Source organism: Lissotriton helveticus, chromosome 3_1, assembly GCF_964261635.1.
Source record: "Lissotriton helveticus chromosome 3_1, aLisHel1.1, whole genome shotgun sequence".
Lineage (NCBI taxonomy): Eukaryota > Metazoa > Chordata > Amphibia > Caudata > Salamandridae > Lissotriton > Lissotriton helveticus.
The window spans coordinates 483236062-483259246 of record NC_136061.1 but is presented as its reverse complement, the minus strand read 5'-3'; the positions used below and the strand labels follow the sequence as shown (position 1 = coordinate 483259246).

At 40.1% G+C, this 23185-nt stretch overlaps 1 protein-coding gene across 1 annotated transcript in view; it reads left to right on the top strand.

Moving 5' to 3' along the window:
• COL5A2 (collagen type V alpha 2 chain) overlaps nucleotides 1–12589 on the top strand; it is a 383714-nt gene extending 371125 nt beyond the window's left edge. Inside the window, exons 50-52 of the mRNA XM_078680359.1 lie at nucleotides 1621–1811; nucleotides 7056–7280; nucleotides 10201–12589. Of these exons, the coding sequence (XP_078536485.1) occupies nucleotides 1621–1811; nucleotides 7056–7280; nucleotides 10201–10347 (563 nt within the window). The 3' untranslated portion in view covers nucleotides 10348–12589. The remainder of the gene's footprint in view (nucleotides 1–1620; nucleotides 1812–7055; nucleotides 7281–10200) is intronic.
• Nucleotides 12590–23185: the final 10596 nt, after the last annotated feature.

The window sequence follows — 23185 nt, the reverse complement described above, 5'->3', positions numbered from 1 at the left end:
TGGTAAACTCAACAAATTTGACAATTAGGCCGAATTCACAAAGCGCCTCCGCACTCATGGCGGAAACGCCACAGTTGTGGTAGAGGTCCTGCACTTTTCAGGCCCTTTGTGAACTGGGCTCATAGAAACATTTTGGGGTCAGGGCACTGGGGTGTGGTTAGCACTCGTAGAGTCAAAAAGCCAGCAGCATCAGTCCAAAATCTTGAGGTGACTATACAACTAGAGGCATTTTCTTACAATCACCAGGAGTTGTTCCAGTGGAGGGAAAGTCTGCTCTAAACACAAACAGGTACTGGTTACTTTCCCAGTCCTCAAAACGTATGCAGGGACTGAGGAGGGGAGCTGAAATGCCCAGCAAGATAGATACCAACTTGGTTTCCAATAAGCAAACAGGCCCGGCAATCCATCCTCATACTGTGTACACACTTGCCCTCATCACACAGCATCATCTGCCTCCATCCATGTCCTGGACATGATAGGCCAGATGACTCTAGTTCTGGGGATGCATTGACTTTACTGGGAAGGAGACTTCAGGCAACCGCTCACTAGGAGTAAAGATAATAAAGATCCACTCCTGATTATAGATTTATGCCGCCAGATTTGTCAGTCTCCACAGCCTGAATAGAGAGGTCAGTGGAGACTTTCTGTAAACCATAATGGCTTGATTCACAAAGGTAAAATTAGACGTTTGGTCTAAACTCAGACCAAACGTCTAAGTTTATGACTTTGGGAATTCACAGAGGGCATTTACCAGTACTATATTTATGTTTGCACTGTGGGTGGTTCTCCGCTCTGATTATGTACCTAAAGATTGTACTTGTAAATGCCCTTTGTGAATTCCCAAAGTCGTAAACTTAGACGCTAAGTTTAGACCAAACGTCTACGTTTAGATACTAAGTTTAGACCAAACGTCTACGTTTTCCTTTGTGGATCGTGCCCGAAGTAAACTTTGCCTGGCCCCTTGAACACAGAGCCATGCTATTGGGTCACAATCCATGTAAACAGGGTGACCATCAGTGAATAAGTATAAGTGTCATATCTACTGAGGTAAAAATCAAAAACTCTAGAGCAAATTTACAGTAACTTGCCAGGTGATCGATGTTTTGCAAATATGCCTACTTATATGAACTAGTAAATACAAAGCAAAAGATTTTATCTGAAACACTGGAAATGGGACTTTGGTGATTTGAGGTGTAATGGAGACAGGTGTGGAGATGAATTTAATAAACAAACCGATTTGAACCAACATGAGATCATACTTAGCATTTTAAATTGTAAAATAGGATATCAAGTTCTTATTGACGCTAATACAAACCTGATTATCCAATGAACTGAACATTTGTTGCATTTATATAGATGAGTAGCACTTTCTATTTAGATGGCCACATTTAAACTTTGACAGTCCTCGAAACAACCACATTGTTCAAAGATTGACATCCTTTGTCATGACGGCCTTCCTAGATGTACATGTTTGTCTTGTAGAGAAAGAACAATTGATGGTATTTCATTAAATTTACTGAAAATGTTCAAATCTCCTATGTATTTTCACTGGTACCTTGTCCATTTGCCAGCTTTTTTCTGATGACATTATTTATTTTGGTTTTGCTTTATTACTTTTAGGGGAATATTGGATTGATCCCAATCAGGGATGTGCAGAAGATGCCATCAAAGTTTACTGCAACATGGAAACAGGAGAGACCTGTATTTCTGCAAATCCATCAAATATACCTCGCAAAACATGGTGGGCCAGCAGGCCTTCAGCTGTGTTCAAGCCCATATGGTACGGACTTGATATGAACAGAGGATCTCAGGTAAGTTGGTTAATATCATTCACAAAAACTGTGACAGCTGTGCACTACATTGTTATTTGTTTTGACTAGGGTGCACTTCCAAAGAACCATAGAATTTGCAGAGAGCAATTTAGGCACCCTGCTGGCACCGATCCTGTGAGGGAAGCTGTTAGGCTTTAGTGAATCAGGACACAATCCACTAGATAGATGTTACAAAGGGGAAACATCCTTTACAACGCAACTTTTACCACGCAGTGCCTTTACGACGCAACTTTTACAACGCAAACCATTACAACGCATTGCGCTGGGGGGCGCTCTAGGATAGGGAATAGGTTTAATGTACTATCCAACACCTTCCCTACTACCCACAGGGACTGGAGTTGGAATAGTAAATTAAACTATTCACTATCCAGCGCCCCAAAGCACTATGCGTTGTAATGGTATGCGTTGTAAAACTTGCGATGTAAAGGTAGGCGTTGTAAAAGTATGCGTCATACATCCGTTACAAAGCAATGTGAACTGCAGACAGCCATCCTGACTCTACTACTTATTCTAATGTCCAGTATCCTCAAAGACACAGTAACCTAGACTTCTGTACAAAATAACTGAATGTCTCAGAGTAAGTGTAGTGGATTCAACATATTTGATCAGATTTGTTACATAATAACTTGTGTCTGCCATTTTGAATTTCAAGCCGCAATCTATATACCCACAAAATAAAGGGAATTCAGGTTGTTCCACATTATGTAGAATTAGGCAATTGATCAAAGCCCTTCTCTTAACCAAATGCTCAGCAATTGCCCTTTTATTCACAGACAGCAGACTGTTTTTCTATACTTTTCATTATCAGAACCTTATCTAAATATTGTAAAAGATTATTATAATGAATTATTATATCAGATGGAGAAGTCAGAAGACTGATAATGGCAGCCCAAGGCAATGCCTCATATTTCCCGTTTATGGGTTTGTCCAGTAAATCTAGCCAGGTGGGATACCAATTAGATGAAGGGTATAGCTATCTTCCTGCATAATTTGATTGTATAGGAAGTGATATACATTGGTTCCTGCATAGTTGAATGATATATATTAGGAACCAATAGCTCTAAACATTGAGTAAAATTATCTTTTTCTGGACTTAGCCAAAAATCATAGGTGGCACAATAACTAAGGTGCTCACCACAGATAAAGGTATGTACAAAGTCAATGGTTGTCCTGAAACCATGAGAGATAAATGAGTAGGAATGTCTCCGTCTGGTCTAACATAAAACTTCTTGAAGTTGTTCTGGAGCAGAAAGTCTAATAAGCATCTCCCACCTGTGTCCATAAGTATGCCCCTAGCCGCCACTGGACAAAGTATTCTGAGTAATTTAACAATCCTGTGGCTCGTGAAGGTTGTTAAGAGACAAAGGGGCATATTCACATGGAATTGGCGAAGTGTGGCATTAAAGAAACATTGCTAACACTACAGTCTGACATTAGGAAAACTCAGGGATGCACCATGGTCACAAGAATGCAGCGCACATCTGCGTTTCTGCTAGCGCTAGCGCTAAATCTATCTGCTAGCGCCAATGCAGGCACCCTTGCACCAAGGTGTCCCTTCCTGCACATAAACACTCCAGAATGACGATTTGTAACATCTATGTGGCTGAACTGTGCAGCACACATAGAAGTTGTCATGTTTTGAATGATTGTTTATGTTCAGGAAGGTACACTTTCTTGCACATTATCAATCATTCATGGCTGCGCAATGCAACACACATAGAGAGACAGCAAAAACAGGGATCAATTAGGCATTTATCCTCATTTAGCCACGTTAAGACCAGATTTTCTCTGGTCTTCATTTTGGCGCTGCCTCTTATTTACGCTAAACCTTGTAAATAGGGGGCATCGTCAAAATGAATGGGTGTTGCGGCTAAACACTTACTGCAACAACCATTGCACGCCCATTTCACGCTAAGTATAGTGTGAGAGGGGGCCTTATTTGCAAGGCGCCGTTAAGCCATGTTAAGTGGCTTAATGCGGTATTGTAAATAAGGCAAAGGGTTTATCGCCACAGGAACGTCTTAAAAAGTGACGTTCCTGTGTTGATAGGGGCTTGTAAATATGCCCCTAAGTTTTAAAGGCTGAAGGCATCAGGGCATTTGTAAAGGAAAACAGGACTTCCCGTGAAAAATATATCCAAACAAAAGCCTTCAGTTTCAGTTCTGATGCATTTGATGAGAGTTTTGGGACTTATAATATAGCACACGTGAGAAACATATTACAAATATTGGCACTTCCAAAATATTTCTGCCTTGTCATTAGTGTAGCCGGCCCTAGAAGTGTAAAGGAGGTTTTTGAAAATGTAAGGTTTTTTTTAGAGCAAATGATGGCACATTTGCAGCATGCTACAAATCTGTGTGTGCAAATAAAATGAAGGGGGCACATAAATGGCAAATTTAGCCTAATAGCAATAATCTGGAAGCATATAACATGATCGCAAGAGCCAGCAAGATAGCTCAGTGAGCTAAGCACCCCCCTATATATTGTGCTTAGAATTATAATGTCTGTTCATGTGCTAGAAATTTCTGAGCTTACTATAACAGAGACATCTAGTCACTCACTCACACACTCATTCACTCAGTCATGTACGTTCCCACTCCACAGCCTTTAGTCTCTCTGCAGCCTAACAATCATTTACTGAGCCACCTTTCAAACCAGTCGCCACCTCATCATTTTCATAGTCATTCTATTTTAACGGTCTGACACACGTGTTGCTTCCGGCAATGAAATGCCATGCAATGCAAAGAAATACTGAGAGCCACAAAGTAATACACAAGGAACAGTGGTCAAATATGGTATATGGCATAACTTAAAATAGTAGGGAGATTTCAAGGAAACTGAAGCAGTATTTTAAGGTAGTGTTGCATGACGCTATTGATGATGCCTTTAGTTTAGTTGTACATAATAGGCAATATAAAAATTATGTCTTTTGACATTGAATTGGTGGTGTCATGAGCTGGCAAAGGAGCGGTGAGCTAAGCCAACAAAACTAGCTTTCCTGCGAATTTCCTGAGATTGTACACCAAAACCGTAGCGTTACTTCTACTAAAACAAAGAATGTTTTCGAGAAAGGGACACCTTCCTGCACAACATCAATCAATTCAGGTGATTTCTTCTTTCTATGTGTGCTGCAGAATCCAGCACACACAGAAAAAGGAAAAAACGAAGAGCAATAAAAACATTTCTCCTTGTTGCGCCTCTCTAACGCCACCCCTTAGGCGGTCTAAGATTCTAACGCATTCCCAGGTTTAAGATTTCTCGTAAATCTGGGAATGCCTCAGATTCCATGGGTGTTGTGTGGGAACACCCACAGCTATATCCATGAAACTCCCCTTTCACGCAGTTTTCTGCGTGAAAGAGGCACATATTCACAAGGCCATGAAAAGCCACGCAAAGTGGCTTTACCTGGCCTTGTCATTATGATGTGGCACATTGCGGCACCGATACATCGAAAAAAGTGGCATACTGGTGTCGCAAAAGTGCCACAGGGAGCTCATAAATGAGGGTCCTCAGTTTGAGCAGCCACCGGGCAATCTGTTGCTGCTATGAATATCTGAATTCCTAATTAAGGAAGCCCGCTAATCATTAATTTACTCTCTGTAGATAATTCTTCAAATATTTGCATGTACTTTGAGTTTTTATGTTTTGGAACACTTGAAACAGCTTCTGTTCACAAAGAGGGGGTGCAGTCTTAGATGGGGAGTTATAGCCATATACACCAAAAACGTATGGCTGACAGAGTCATGTCATAAAAGAGAAGTCATGGCACTAGTAGGCTCAGTACCGAAGAGGCACACAGTAGGCATCTCAATGGCTTTAGTCCATCCACAGGCTTTGAGTGTGAGTGTCTGCTCTGGAGGAATATATACGAGCTTCAGTGGCTCGCACAGCAAGCATAGCCTAGGGTGAGAGTGGGATGAGGGGGGATAAACATACCGAATAGGAACATCTTTCAGCAAGGCCCCTGGTTAAACCCAAACTAGAAGTCAGTAGTGATATAGAGTAAGGGAGTGTGATGCAAACGGATCACTGAAATAATATCGAGGGACAGAATATTGACCATCAAAAATATCGTTGACAAAATATCGAGAGACAAAATATCGAGTTTCTATCTACAAACAGGTAAGTACAAAAATATTGAGTTAAAAATATCGTTTACAAAAATATAGTTGTAAAAAATATCGTATTTACTAAAAACAGTGTTAAATTAAATTAATATTAATAATTAATTACTAAAATATACTTAAAATTACTTAAATTAACTTATAATAATTAAATAATTAATGAAAGTTAAATAAATATTTTTTTATTTCATATTTATTAAAACATATATATATAGTAACAAAATATAATAAAATAATACCCAAAAACTGAAAACTGACCCTGAATCCTAAAAATACCCCTTTACCCAAAAACCCAAAACTGACCCTGAACCCTAAAAATACCCCTTTACCCAAAAACTGAAAACTGAACCTGAACCCTAAAAATACCCCTTTACCCAAAAACTGAAAACTGACCCTGAACCCTAAAAATACCCCTTTACCCAAAAACTGAAAACTGACCCTGAACCCTAAAAATACCCCTTTACCCAAAAACTGAAAACTGACCCTGAACCCTAAAAATACCCCTTTACCCAAAAACCCCAAACTGACCCTGAACCCTAAAAATAAAAACGAATTTTTTTACTATCTATATTATATACTTACATATTTTCACCTTCTATATTATTTACAGTCAATATTACTTCACTTACCTTAAAAACGATATTTTGGCTGTCTATATTCTGTCCTGTCGATATTTTGTCCAAACGATATTTTAAACTCGATATTCTGTCCAAACGATATTTTGGAGTCAATATTATGTCTGTGCACCGATGCAAACATATGCAAAAGAAATGCTAGAAACAATAGCAAGACAAAAGTAGGAGAGGGATTATAAATATAAATATAAATATAATTTAAATTTGTAAATCTACAAAGGGGGATGGGTTTGCTTTAATTTTGGTACTGAATACAGCATAGGAATGGTGATGCACATCCTTTTTGGAACTAACTTGATCTTAATGCGGAACGATATAGGCATGGAAATACACTGCAAACCAAATGGCCTGTAAATGGTCATCAATAGGATCAACCTTGTAACCCTCTGGGACTAATTGCAAATGTAATGGTAATTTTATTTCTGCAATGTCTTTTAATCTGGAAAATGTCTCTGTCTTTTCAGTTTGTCTATGGCGATACAGCTGTCACACAAATGACATTTTTGCGCCTTCTGTCCAAAGAAGCTTCGCAGAATATTACATACCACTGTAAAAACACTGTAGGATATCTGGATGAAAAAGCACAAAACCTGAAGAAGGCAGTAATCCTCAAAGGTGCCAATGACCTTGAGATCAAAGCAGAAGGGAACAGTCGTTTCAGATACACTGTCCTTGAAGACTCTTGCTCGGTAAGTTGTCTTTCCTAAATATTGTATATATATTTTATATGCATATAATAGCATATTTCATATAGCAATAATAATAAAAATAAATATACATTTGAATCCTAGGAGACTTTATGCAGAGCTTTGGAGAGACATACGCTTGAGTTTTCTATGACGTCACTCAGAACCAGAGTTGAAAAACATCCTAAATAATGTTTATCAATCTACAATTCTATATAATGTGTACGCCACCCAAGTCATCTTGCTCTACTTTCAACACCTATGCAGCAACAGAGGAGTAATGGGGGAGCCATAGAGATTATGGCCTCCCCTGCTTCCCTAAATATAAAATAAAATACCTGTCTTCCTGCCACCCACCTACTCTTCAACCCTCCTCCATCCCATGTAAAATACAGAAAATACATGGCCTCCAGCCACCCATCCCCCACAATCCTCTATGCTCTCTTTTCCTCTCTACCTAAAGTCATACTTTCTGGTCTCATGTATGAGGAGATCTACCATCACACTGACAGTGGCTTCCTGAGAGTCTCTAATCAGTTTGGCATTTGACTTTGGCACCATAGGTCTGCAGAGATCCAAGTCGAGAAATTTGTTGCTGATTGGTAGAGGCAGTGTGCTCCCTATGTTTTCCTGCCTCCCTTAGGTCTGTCAAGATCGAGGAGAAGCGGAAGAAAGTAGATCAGACAACCAGCTACCATTCCACCACATTGCTTGGTTCTCCATAAACGGACAAGTCAGCATAACAAGAGTGGAATTCCTTGTGTCCCCCTGTTGTTATGACCCTGCAGTAAATACATAGTATAGCCAGCTAGCAGTGAATAATGGGGATGTTTTTCACCAAGGGGTTCTGAGTAACATCAACTAAACAACAAGAGGGAAGTTGGATTTGTGTACAATGTCACTCAGAACCCTGATGTGAAAAGCATCCCCTTTATTCACTTTTTACACACTTATAATTTTGTTATGTATGGACCCGAACATCATTTGCCTCTGCGTTCAACTGCTTTGCAGGGGCCGAGCAGTAATGGGGAGCGATACACAACATGGTCTCTCCTCTATATCCCAAATGTTAAAAACACAGCCTCCTGCCACCCACACCCCACTCTCTGTACCTTTCCTTCCCCCCAGAAGCTGTGCAGGCTGCTTCCAGTGCTTCCTTTACCGGCTCTAAGAGAAACCAGCTATTGCATCCTGGAATTCCTTTATAATATAGCAACAGTGGGCAGCTTTTCTGTTACCCACTGTTGCTACGTCATTGGAGTGAATGACTGGATTTAGAACCTATGAGCGAGAGCCACGCATAACAAATAGATGTTGAATCTGGTTATTCATGTCAATGACTCAATATGAAAGCATACCTAGAACACTATAACCTTCCTTTCTTGAAAGTGGTTAATCTCTGTAGTGAACTGAACAGTTTTTTTCAGCTCCCAAGGCATGATTGCTTACTTGATTCTTTTCACAAATCTAGGCACTGCACCTTGAGAGCTGATGTATTTCCCAAACCCCAGACAGTGCACCTTAAGATCACATACTCTATCACCTTAGGATCACACCCTCTATCTGTATGAACACATATTTCTCTTAGGTACATCAGTGTACTGCACTTTTAGGCTGTTGGCATTATCTTGTCTTTCTCAACAAAGGGCTCTGCTCTCTATATAATAGGTAGATTTACAATTTCATTCATATCCCGGCCTTCACACATGTACAGCATGTTCAAAACGCATGCTCCTCTGTAATGTTCTTGTTTCTATAAAAATTCACGTTGATAAAATGCAAACCTAGCCATGGGAAAAGAGAACACTGTTTAGAAATAATATAAGATCGTCTAAAATCGAGAGCAGTTTTCCATCTTTCAGTTACACAATTATAAATATGCAATTGCATTTCACATATTGATTTGATTGTGAGGTGGTGGTGAACAGTAAGATATTTGCCATACCTAGAAAATAGTGGTATTTGGGATGAAGTATTAAACAGAAGCATAATTACCTCCTATATCTGTTTTTTTTAAATCTCAATATGAAGTATAACATGCAAATTCAGTTTTTATCTCACAGAAATTTCCATGTTCTGCCTTTCACAAGGTCTTTATCTGATAAAGTCTCAATTTAACTTCATAGTCATTATTTGGGCCGATTTGACGAAACACACACCATTTTCAGTCAAGCAACAAGGCAGGGATTGATATCTATGCCTCCAGATTTCGTAATTGGCTGCCTTACGCTTTGGTGTGTGCAACATTTTGTAAATCACATACGTTTGATGAGTATAAAGCATTACTATGCTATTTAGTAATAAAGGAATAATGTATTACCCGAGCCATGATGACAGGGTAGAAGGAAACTCATACAGTACGCTGGGGACCCTTAAGCTATCCATTCCTCACTGGGATATTGGTTCAGGACACATGCTGCCACTATCATCTATATGTGGCTTTAACCGAGTCATGACTACCTTTGATGATGTATGTATGTAAAACTTGATTCCTAGGGAGATATGTACAACAGAAGTGGCGGAGTGAGGCCTTATCGGTGATGGCTTAATGCCTCACTCCACCACTAGCAGTGTAGTGCCAACGCAGGCACCCTTGCACCGTAGTGCAAGAGTGTCTGTGTGCAGGGGAAGATTGTTTATGTGTAGGAAGGTGTCCCTTTCTGCACAAAACAATATTTAAATAATGTTTTGTCACTTATATGTGTGCTGCTTAATGCAGCACACATGGAAGTTACAAAATGTCATTTTTTTAAGGATTGTTTATCTGCAGCAAGGGTCACCTTCAAACACATATACAATTCAATGCATTTTGCTTTTTTCATGTGTGCTCCACTTTTCTTTCATTCCAAAAAAGACAGATTCATGGATGACGTTCCTGCAGCACGCCAAAGAGGTGTAACTTAGCTTCTTTCTTTCTTTTTAGAAACGCAATGGCAACGTTGGAAAGACTGTCTTTGAGTACCGAACCCAGAACGTGGCACGCTTGCCCATCATTGACATTGCACCAGTGGACATTGGCAGCACAGACCAAGAGTTTGGAATTGATATCGGGCCAGTTTGCTTTTTGTAAAAGACCAACAGGAAGACACAAGAACACAGACTGACTGAAGTTAATCCTGCGACTCTTGAAATACTGGCTGACACATCAGCATTGTACATACAGATCTCCTATTAAAGTGCCCGGCCTTCCGAATATTTATTTTACTTACAAACTTACATTTTTTCTAAATAACGTTTAGTAGAGTAGTGTAATAAAAAAAGCCCAACAATTCAATTTTTTTTTGTTTTGAGGGAGCCTTAAATATCAATTATATTGTTGTATTTTTTTCCTCATGTTACCTTCAGTGTATTGGGAAATTTTAAGCAACACTTAAAAGGACTGACTTCTAAATGGAATGAGGATTAAGGACGTTTCATTCCATTTTGATGTGGTTATGATCTTGTGTCTAATTTACTGAGTCGAAATGTGGCAATCACTATATTGTGCGATACATGATTTCATTATTTATTGCACCATATTCCGAAAAAATTGACAGATCCAGAACATTTTAACACTATAAATGATGGGATTCTCCTAATTTGGTATTTCAGACTCTGACTAGGGCAGTGTGATACTATGATTGCAAGTAACCGTGTTTGCATCATGCCAACATCTTTTCATAGCAGTTTAGGATGTAGTACTGTACTGACTTCCTATCTCATTGTTTACAGTGGAATATAAAATAAGTGGTCCAGGAAAAAGTCACTGCAGCAGTAGAGCGTTAATATTTCAGGGCCAATGACACTAATTAGACCATCAATTTTTCACACCAAAACTCACATAAGTCCTTCTTCTGTTGATGGTTCTCCGTGATCAGACACTAGAACGCTTGCTATAGTTTCATTTGTTTGTGTCATCTTCCTGTTATATTGAGAAGGGTAGTCCTGGCCAACTAGCTTTAGATTTCATTTTTCAAACCAAATGATAATGATAACGCTATTTGAATGTTGTGAAATCGTGTGTTGATGAGTATCTGGTGTTCGTACAAATGTTCTGAGAGGGTGTAAAAGTTTTCTTATCTACAGCCAATAATCTTAACAGTATTGAACACATTTACTTCCTGGGTTAGAACTATATCTCAATCCCTTGTGCGGGCATGCACAGTGGACCAGGAAATCAGGAACCATAATGATGTTTCTTTGCAAATTACATCATAAAATATTGCGAAACCACCAGTCAAAATACAAGTAAGTGACAGTTTTCAAAGGTCTTTTAGTCAAAGCTGACATAATCCATTTTATTTCTGAGCAAGAAATGTTCAACATTGTCTACAAACCTTTAGAATGGCTATGATATTGTTTACTTGAAAGGTTGAAGATGAAAACATTAAATATATTTAGATTTTTTAACTATGTGTCAACATTTAGGGACCTTGCCACTACTGCTTATTGTCACATCCCACAGCCCATTTACAACAACATCATTGTTAATAAGACTTTGATTAATCATTCCCACAGTTTTGTCGTTTCTGGCAAACATATGAAGATATACAGTGTACAACCTGCATACATTGTCAGTTCTTCATCTCTCAGTAATGTTGGGGCTACTTACTGTCATCCATGCTCAAATGTGTAAACATGGAATCTCTCTGATGCCTTCAGAACTTTGTTCCTTGGTATTCAGGACTGCCAGACAAGTGTTAAAAGGCCCATTTCTACTTTGTTTTGAGAAAATAGCATGTAATTCCGGAACAGTTTTATATATGCTGCAGTGCCATTGTGAAGTTTCCAATCTTTCTTAAATGTTCTGGTGCAAAAGGGTCCTGCATTTCTTAGCATAAGCTACCTCATCTCTTGTAGTTGGGATGCATGTATTGTATTTTTTTATTGTTGTAGAAAGAAAAGGTGCTATCCTGTTGTAATTCCAAAAATATATAGAGAGAGAGGCTAGGAATGTATATCATGGTGCTAAAATGCCTTTTATGAAATTCCTGAAGAAAACACACGTCATAATTTCATGTACTACCCACACCACTGTAAATGCCTAAACTTGCATTTCTTCTTGTACTGGAACGGGAAGTGTAGTGTATTAGCTTTGTTGGCTTTATACTTAAACCATTCATAACATCTGCAAGTTTTATCATGAAAATAATGTGGGCTCAAATTCACATCACATATGTTCACTCTCTTTATTACCTTCGTTGCTCAATTTTTCTTTACTCTCCATTTCTAAAATAAACAGCTGGGCCATCCCAAAAGGAAAGCGACGAGCATAGCTTTATTCATGTATTATTGCATAAGAGTTAATTAAACACAAGCTTCTTGTTATGCCAGTGGTTTCCTCATTGTGGAATTACTTAGAGCATAACCATTAACATTCCAAAAACAATTCAATTTAGTGGTTTGTATGGTTTCACCTTGTTCTTCTTTTGTAAGAAATTATTGATTGCAATTTCCACAATGCACCTATGGGAAGCATTAGTTCCAATTCAACAATTGGATTTCTAAATGTGCAGCTTCACATTTATGATGAACAGTTCAGACACCACAGACGAGCAGATGACAAAATGAACCTGCATGTACTTGCCAGTCCTCTATGCACTTTGAAGTATCACATAAGCTAATAACTTATTGTAATTGCCTCCATGATCCTCATGAATTAAGGTATATGGGCCTGTTGATGTCAGAACGCCGTTGGCCTGCCACCAGTATTAATATTTTGGTTAGTCCATGTACATGGATATCACTCAATTCCAGGAATCAGAACCTCTAGTTGATCAAAAAGCAAATGCAGTATATTTTTGTAAATTAAAGCACACTTGAGCTATCTCAGGAAAACATTGTCAACTTTATCCTGAGTGCAATAACCTTGAGTGTATATTTTGACCAATGACAGCTGATAAACATTATTGACACATGATACGCAACAATGGTATAGAGGTGCAGTCTGATAAACATATTGCTAAATGATATACAACATGTGCAGCAGGTGTTTATATTGTGGCACAGCCAGGAATTTTACACACTAACACCAAATGACAGGAAGAGTCACCAGTGTTCAAACAGAGTCACAAATCTCCCAGTAAATTAAGTGCCCACATGGTGAAAAGCCCTGGGGATAGAGTTAGAAGGCAAAGGCCTCAGGTTGGCAAAACTGTACATCAAGCTGATCCCAAACCTTAGTCACTTTTAGAACACTTCAAAATCATCAAACATTGTCATAAGTTCCATCACCTATTGTAAGAAAGTGGCTCTGTATATACTGGACCAAAGTAAGGTACAATGTGCACAGAGTCCACAGTCCCCAGAGGTTTGACATTAGATATAACCTTACTGTCCAAAGTAGTAGCTTGGTCGAGCAGTAAGGCAGTATCAGAGGACAGTGTAAAGCATTTGTTGTACACACTCAGTCAGCAAATGGTCTCACACAATCAATAACTGAACTCTAGGCCAATTGTTTTGTATATAAAAATATAGAGTTACTTTATTTTAGGACCACAGTAGGTATCATAAATATTTTCTCAAAATGAGATGTTGCAATTGAATACTTTCAAATAGCAGTTGACTTTTAAATGCAATAGTTACAGTTGTTGCAATGTTTTTAAGTAAATGCAATAAAATCACTTTACGAATGTTTTTCTTACTCAGGGCTGGATCCTGGATTCAGCCTTGGTGAATTTCCTGTAAACAGTTGAAAGAAATAGTTTTTGTTACAGAGGCGATTTATAAGGAATATTTGTACGTTTTGAAAATCGACACTTAGAAGAAATTCTGGCAAAAAACAGACAATGTATTCCTAAGGAGGAAAATTGGGTTAACAGTAAATCACAGTTATAATTATTTTTCAGGGTCAGTGCTCTAAGGTACAGCACTGGGATATTTCCTGATCACAGGTGAGTAATTGTTTTTGATGGAATATTTCAAGATTGTGAAAATCGATACTTGAAAGAATTTCAAAGTGAAACCAGCCGATGTTACCCTATGGAGAAAATCAGGTTATCGGTCTTTGGGTAAGTACTCGACTGGTAGAGTTAAGGTTCTGGGGGTAGACTCAGGAGTCTCCCAGAGAAAGGTAAGTACAGTTGTTACACCTTCAACGGCACAGGGGTAGCCGGGTGCAGAGAGAGTAGGCCCAATGTTATCCTATGGAAGATAGGTGGCCTTCGGTTGGTGGCTGCTAGCAGGCAGGCCACAAGGCTGTGGGAGCTGGGGTCCTGGTCACTTACACTGGGCAAGTGGGGAAGTAGAGTAGGGTAGGTGCTGCACTTCCAGTGGCACTCGGGCGCCGGGCACTCGGGCGGCTGGGTGCAGGGTGTTTTTTGGCCTTCGGGCGCCCAATGTTATTCAAAGGGAAAGCTGGATGTTCAACAAAGGCTGAAGGCTCGGGATGGAGATTCTTGAGATGCGACCACCACTTCGAGAGGTAAGTTGGGATCTTGGAGGATAGATAGACACCCAGGCGTTGGGTACAGGCGGCAGTGGTGCGCCGGGTGTAGGGGTGTCTTTTGACGTCGGGTAATCTTACCCTCTGCTGGTCGCGGTTGTAGGGGTCCCTAGTTGTGAGGCTGTAGGCTTTGTCAGGAGCATCAACAAGGGTCCTTGGGCACTAGATTTTAGGTCACAATCGCCGGGGGGACGTCCTTGTGGTCTTTGTTCACTCAGGCACAGGCCGGGCTCTGCGGGTGCAGAGTTTACTGGATTTGCGGTTCCTGGCTGGCACCAGGGGTGTTGCTTGTTTGAGCAGAAGCACTGCTCGTGGGAGTCCCATTCTTTAGATGAGCAAGGCAGGCAGGTCCTCCATGGTTTTCGAGGTTGCTTTCCGCTGGAGACGCCAGGGTTTAGCAGGAGCAGGTTCAAGGATCAACAGGCCTGTAGGGCTGGGGTCAAGTCAGTTGTAGTCGTCCTTTTGTTAACAGCTGCATGGCAGGTCTTCTTTATTCTTGTTCTTCTTCTTGATTTGGAATCAGGATCTGAGGAAGGAAGGTTCAGGGTGCCCCTAAATACCACATTTAGGGGCGTTACAGGTAGGGTTTGGGGCAGGGACCATGGGGTCCTTGTCCTGGGGTGAGTACACCCCCTATGCTGCTCCTCTCCTGTGGGAGGGGGCAGGAGCCTATCACTGATTGGGCAGGGCTTCCCATCATCAAGATGTCAGGAGCCCGGAGTTATGCTTCACCTCACCTCTCCCACCTGTGGGGTGAGGTTGGCAGAGGCTGGCACACACCCTTTTCCTCACCTAGGGTTTCCGGTGGGGGCCAGTTGTTGAGTACAGCAATTGGACTGGGGAAGCTCACAAAAGGCGACATGCCTTTGAAGCTTCCCTTCCCCATTTTGGGGGGAGGAGGCTTGGTACCTTGTCCCAGGATGTGCATTGTTTCAGGCCCCCGAGAGCGGCAAGCTCTTGACCCAGGGGTCCAGAAACATGTCTGGTGGTAGCAGCCTTGGTAGGCACGCAGTCAGGATACTGGGAGTTGGTTAGGTTTCAGGGGTATCTCTAAAATGCCCTCTGTTTACATTAAATCCCACATTGGCATTTGTGTGGATTTAATGTGCTGAGAAGTTTGATACCAAACTTCTCAGTCTTCAGTGTAGCCATTATGTAGTGTAGTTCCCATATTACCAATAGGCTCTGGGCATTGGAATATTATACACTATAGATTTGACATAGGACTGAGGTCGGTATGTCTCTATCAAGTATACTAAACTTAATTGTGTGTGTGCCAGCTAACTCAGAGGTCACTAAAAACTTTCTCGAATAAATTCACAGCAGGAGGATGACAGCTTCTGATCAGCGCGTCAGCTGGAGAGTTAGCGTCCTTCGGCACTTGCGGTAGCGAGCTGCGTCGTGCAAGTAGGTAGTCGAACTACACCAAACCACACCGTGCTTTGCAATAGCAAGTGAAGGTATATTTTTACCTTGAAGGTGTTTAGGAATGCCACTATTGACGTAAAAGTCGGGCATATAAATGTCATGGATGAATCCCTAAGGAATAGTTGTTCATGCATAATAATGAGTTTCTTGGAGAAATCATTATCCAGGCTAGGGGAAGTCCCTTCTGCTTAAGAGTCTGGTTTTCCAAGATATCATTGTGACGTAGATGAACGGATGGAAGTAGCCATGCCTGTATTTGGGTAGCATGGGCTATGCCTAAATAAGGATTGGATTTCTACGCCTATATAAGGGAAATGTGAATTGTACCTATATAAGGGCATGAATTGGGAAATTCATTCGGAATTTAAAACGACATACAACACCCACTCCACTTTCTTATGCACAACGTTACTAAATTCTAAACATGTTTAAACATATCTAAAACATATCTACACATGAAATCTTAACACCTCTTCAAAATACATATGAATGCATAAGAACTGGTTGAACACATAAAAGATGCATTGGTGCTGTACACATTAAAGCAATGTTTCATTCTAAGCATATATTTACATTTGAATGCTAAATGAATGTTGCACGAAAATATACATTTATGAAATAGCTCGTGAATACAGAAGAAAAAAGGCCCAAACCATTTCATGTCAGATTACATAAAACTGTTTGTATGTGGACAAGGTCAAATATTGCCTCTAGAAGTATTCAAATAATTATTGTTCTCTATGAATAGTTCTACTTTAAGCAGATTACTTTGTGCCAAAAAATGAAAAATACAAATTTGGAGAAAAAAATTTAATCATAGGAAAAAGTTCTTTGTTTTAAAAAATGAAGGTCAAATTCAAAGTCTCCCAGAACACTGTGTGCCAAATTCAAAAGTCAGTTTAAGAGCTTGAAAACATGAAATCTTCTATCATTGTAGGTGACAGTTGGAGTACCTCGTTTAGAAGATTAACCGCACATTGATGTGAAGCATCGCCTTCAGCATTAGCAATGTTCAAGTCGGATGTTACCTGTGTGCTGTAGTTTCCTCTCGTACCTCAGCAGCAACATTTTGCGTTACCAGGCCCAGCAAAGTAACAACTTCTGTTGGCATGACTGATGGGAGTGTTAGACAGATGTCTAGCATGCATTATTCTCCGCATAGCAGGCAGCGTAGAACAGGTTAGATGCAATCTTGCCAGATTGGTCTGAATGACAGAAACCATGTGGTATTTAATACTCATAAACAAGTTAATCCCAACATTTGGACGATGCTCTCATGACACTTCATCTCCAATAGAGCTCTCTCTATGGTGCTTGGAGTGACATTGATGATTTGGCTTGCCATATCGTAGCAGAAGGAGCAAAAATAGTATCCCCGTGACGAGTCCCAAAAGAAGAGCCAGTCCGCCAAACACAGAGTGCACGAAGTTTGGAAATATTTCTAGGACTGCTTGAAATGGTGTTAACAGTCCGGAACATACGTTCCTAAATAGATGTACAATACCGCTCGTATCAGACATGTTTGAGATACGACTAAACATTTCAGAGAAATGTATAAGGCAGTTTCTAGTTAGGAGGGCATGTATCCCGGCAGAAGTCCTTGCGACTTGCAGATCATAGGTCTCTTTGGCCAAGGTCAGTGGCACCGTTTTTTGCAAAAGAATGGCTTTCATTCTGCTTAAAGTATCAATTTGTATAGAAGAGATGTTCAGTGAAGGCCATAAAGGCGACTCCCTGTCTTTTTTGGTTTTTGGAAACAATACTTGAATACAGCAAGTGACCCTGGCTGACACATTCACTAAATATGGTATACGTGGCAACATGCCAGAACAGCTGTGATCGTTCAACATGAGGTAACTCCCATTTGAAAGTTGTCCAAATATTGAATCAATGACTGCAGCCGGTGAACCTTGCAGGTGGCGGGATAAGTTGTTAGAGGAACCATCGCAGGCCCCGTGTAAGTTTCTACCCTGACAAAGGAGAGAAATGCTCAGTGCGTTTTCACAGTTTTTACCCCTAAGAAACACTTCACGTCCCCCACTCCAACATCTGTGTGTGAAAGGTAATTCCCAGGATGTCTTGATGTATTCTTTACCCAACCTTTCACATGTGCCTGCTGGTATGTGTTTTAGGCAATACTAAAGATGGAAAATTGTAACAGGCAGAGTGATTGTTCCATGTATTATCCATTCAGTAGCTGCCTTTTCTGCTACCGTAATTGGCAATCTTTCCAGTTTTTAACTGCTCATTACCGTATAGTCTGCTCCCCTTAGTACCAATTTGATCTGTTTATCAGTGAGATTGAATTCTGAAAACAGTGACCTGGTATTGATTAAACGTCAAGGCACATAGCCTGAATGAAGGTTTTGCAACATCCAGCCTAATAGCATGATAGAACGTAATTGCGACTGACCATGTTGCAACCTGACCAAGTCCTGTTCCATGATGTCTATGGCAGAAGACACTATGCTGTCATATGAATATATCCTGGACGACGGAGTTGTTAACCCATTGTCAACTACAGAGTGAGTTTTCTCTAAATTAATACAATCAATTTCTCGTATTCTTTCTGCAGTCTCTGCTTGTGTAATTTTCCATGCTTCATTATAAGCAGCATAGCTACCGGCATATATAAAATGTTTATGACACAGTTTTCTTGGTCCTAGCAAGAATTCCATAAGATCAGCGCCATCTTTAAGTAAAGATAAGTGTTGCTTTATATCCTTAATTGTAGATCTATGTAACCAATCAAGGCACAGTTTCCCTACACTGTATGTTGTTACTATTCCAGGATGCTATCTTTGAACATATCTTGGGTCTGAGTCCACTTGGACTACTGCTTAATATCAGCCACATTGTGTGGTTTTATCAGGTCAATGGACACAAACCTGTTCTCCTTTTTACCAACAAGGGGCGGCGATAACACTGTTCTTGATTCGTGGATTGCCAAGACAGGTACTGGTAGTCTGTAAGAAGGCCCAAATTCCTTCCTGTCCGCGATCTTTTCTCTGACTAGATCCCATAGCTTTGGGATCGTGACAGGCCTTGCTGGGACGGTCGGTTTTTCCCCAGTGGTGGTTGGCTTTAGGATCACGTTGCTTTGTCTCATTCTTAGTTCATTTAAGTCCTGTAAAACAGCCAAATGATCTTTGATATCAAAATCTTTTTGGTCCACCACTAATGTCTGACAATCAAGGTCCATGACTATCATTCTTGTCCCAAAAAGGACCTCATATGGAGTGATACCCTCTAGAGAACTTCTTAGCAAGTTGTTAAGACTACTTTGGATACTTATTAGATGTTTGACCCACCCGCCACACGAACCTAATACCCTAGCTGTTATAGATTGCTTTATGTCCTGTTTTTTTTCCCCACCACAAGCGAATTGCCCTCAGGATGGAATGGACCAGAGTACCGAAATGCGGTGCCCAAATTGGCCATGGCCTCTTTGTAAGCTCAAGAGCTAAATGCAGGACCCTGGTCAGAATGTAGCGTGCTGACTGTGTATGTGCCGATAAAGACTCGCAAATCTTTTATAACAGTTTGAGCGCCAGCTGAGCGCTGAGGCCACATCCAAATTAACCTTGTCTTAACATTTGTGGGACCGCATCTTTCCACAAGGACTACTGCGTGTTGAAAGTCTAATGCTGTCTAACAATGGTCTATGTACTGGGCTGACTACGCTATAGTCAGGAATATGGCAGCGTTCTGTGCTGCAATCTCTATTGCAGTCAATTACAAATATGTGAATATGTGCATTCATTCCTGGCCACCAGTACATCTCTTTTAATTCTAATATTGTTTTAGAGATCCCCCGATGTATCGCACCCTCCCCCAAATGTGCTTCGTAAATCAAAGCTACCCTACGTTTCCTGTTTGAAATTACTCTATCCCCCACTCCAGGGATTCGAGCAAAAGGATCGCTATTTGCATTAATTCTATATGAGTATTTGAGTGGAAAGGTTTGAGGTAGCGCTGCACAGCTGCCCTTGCATGTTGCATTGACAGCTAGCATAATTTTGCTGTCTATTTTCGTTTTTGAACGAGTGAATGTAGCTACGGAAGCCACTTGCACAGCTGCCTTCACAGCTTCATCAGCCAATGAATTCCCTTCAACGTGAACGCTATCACGTTGATGACTCAGCGTATGTATCACGTGAGTGGTTTGTAGTCCTTCTCGTAACTGAACTACTTGTTCTTAAAGCGTTTTATGCTTAATTGTGCCACCTTTTGCATCTTTGAAACAATTTTGAAGCCAGTATTGCAAGTATTCATTAAAAGATTGAACAAAATAAAAAGAATCGCAAACTATGAGTGTGGGGAATTCGCGATCCGTGTTTTCAAGTGCCATCTTGAAGGCCTGTAGTTCAGCTCGCTGAGCTGTACAATTTCCTAAGGATTGAGTTTTTGTGACCATTGGTCTAAATTTTCCTTCGCGCCAACGACCTTTAACGATCATGCATGCTGCACTATAGGCTTGTTTACCCGCCGTAGCGGGTTGAGCTGATCCGTCAGTATAAATTAAAAATTCATACTTGTCAAAAGGCAGAATTTCAGTAGGCAGAAATGCTTGTGTTTTCAAATAAGGATCAAATACGGATTCAACATCTGTTGCAGTAAGATAATTAACCCATTGTATCCATCTTGGATGTGAAGCTTTAGCATTTGGAATGCTTGCTTTTGTCACTGCCTCTAAGGCAGGTACAGGAGTTACGACCATAATGTGTTTACCCTGTGCGAGGACTCTTTCTTTTGCTCCAGCGGTTTGAACAGCTGTCAGAATGTTTTCCATGGAAGTGAATTTCATTTCTGCTTGTGTGTACAAGTGTGATTTGTATGCAATTGGTACTTTTTCACCTTCGTTCAAAGTTAAGTAGGTGAATCCGCTTTGAGCTGGAATGATCAGGATCACTAAGTTGCATACTTTTACGCTTGTTTGTAAATGTTTAGTTGTTAACATGTTTGTTTGCAATGAACGCAAAATTTCTGTGTGTTTTTGTGTCCAATTTACTGTTTTAAAATCAGGTTTTATTAATTCGTAGAGAGGGTTAACCCTTTCTGCGTAGTTTAGAATGTAAGTTCTTCCGAAATTCAAGAATCCTAGAATCCACTGTAGGTTTTTCAATGTTTTTGGAGGTTGGAGCAGCGCACATTTCTCTAGAAATTTTGCTGCCAGACTTTTTCCTTTACTTGAAAGTTCATATCCTAAAAAGAGGACTTTTAAATGGGCAATTCTAGATATTTTGAAATTGAATTTATAACCCTAAGAGGCAAATCAATGTATAATGGTATTCACCCTATTCAAGTGCCTACCTACCACTGGATTGGGAACGCTACTCTGTAGAAGTTTGTTTGCCTTATTTCCACTTCTTTCTAGAAGGTGTAGGAGTGTTTTTAGAAAAGACCTTCTCAGGTCTTTCAGACAGTTGGGGTTTAACTGGTTTACCACCCAAACTGACTCAACCAAATTCTTCATAGGATTTTTCAATTATTCTGGATAGTTCTTGTGGTTGCTCAGTTACATCAAATTTCCTTAACTTATGGCAGATCCCCACTGATGCTGCTTCTCCTTTAATATTAGCTAATATTATTGCTGAGACCTGTTTGAAATCTTTCAGTAGTTTCATACCTAAATTTAAAGCAGGCTCTGTTTCGTGTTCATTTTAAATCTGTTTCAGGACATCAGGTATTACCGCCATAGACGGAACACCTGTGTTTTAGTGTAGATTGCAGCAAAGACTGTACCCCATATGGTGCAGTCCTCCAGATGTGGTGTGATCCCTATAGGTAAACAGATTGTTAAAATTCTGTTTTCTCATGAGGGCTAGTATTAGGAAATACTGTTTCGATCTGAGTAATTTTTTGAGTTATCCAGAATGGAATTTGTTCACGTTTTGTAGGTAATTTACCTATGACTGAGTGTAAAGTCTGAGGTGTAATGTTAAGTTTATTCCCCTGGTGAGAGGTTTGTTGTGGAATAACTACTGTTGGTTGGACTGTAAAAGTCTGCATGACATATAGAACCAATTTTCTGTAGATTTTGATCAACTCTTTAAGTTGAATTAGTAACTCCGCATCTGACATTTCTTCAATGTCAGGATGTGGTTTATAGCCGGCTAAAATCAGCCATTTTGTTCCTGGTCTACCCAGTGGACTGAGCCTGATAATGTGATTTAAATGTTTTAGGGCGCCTTTAAACCAGAGCTCATGCTCCTGGTATGTGAGTGGAATTTCTATATCCTCGAAAGGAATATACTCACCCGGTGGTACATCTTCTTTGTAGAAGTGAAACAAGTGTGTTATTGGATTTGCTTCTGGGAATGCTATCCATGAATAGAATACCTCTGTCTGATGAAATTCATGTGCCTCTATCGCAAAAACTGCCCTACCACCTCTTGATGTTATGCCATGTTTTATAACTTTTATAGTGATGGCTTTCCTTAAATTTGGAGGAATGAATACAGTTTCTTGGAAACCTGTAATGTTAAAAGCTGGTCCGGCGTTTTCGCCTGTAGCTCCAGTCAAGTTGTTATCCTCGTTTTCGGTCATTGTGAAATGAAAGTTGCAGAGCAAGTTTCAAGAGAACAAAGATAAGGTACACAATATTTTGGAACACTGTATCCTTCAACGATGAACAAACCAAAAAGCGAATATATAGGATTTTTTTGTCCTACTCAGCTATGGCTGATATTATCCCTTACCCACTCTAGACGTCTATTGGAGTATTATGAGTATGTGGTCTCTAAGAAAAACACATCTGAGTTACTTAGTATCTAGCGTTAAATTAGTGCCTTACCAAACCATTGGGCACCATGTAGTGTAGTTCCTCTATTCCCAATAGGCTCTACGCATTGGAATAATAAATACTATAGATTTGACAGAGAACTGAGGTAGGTATGTCTCTATCGAGTATACTAAACTTAATTGTGTGTGTGCCAGATAACTCAGAGGTCACTAGAAACTTTCTCGAATAAACAAGAAGGGATTACTTTCTGACAACCGCATAAACATGACAACTTTGTTTCCCCTAGAATCGAAACATATCTTCAGAGTCGTG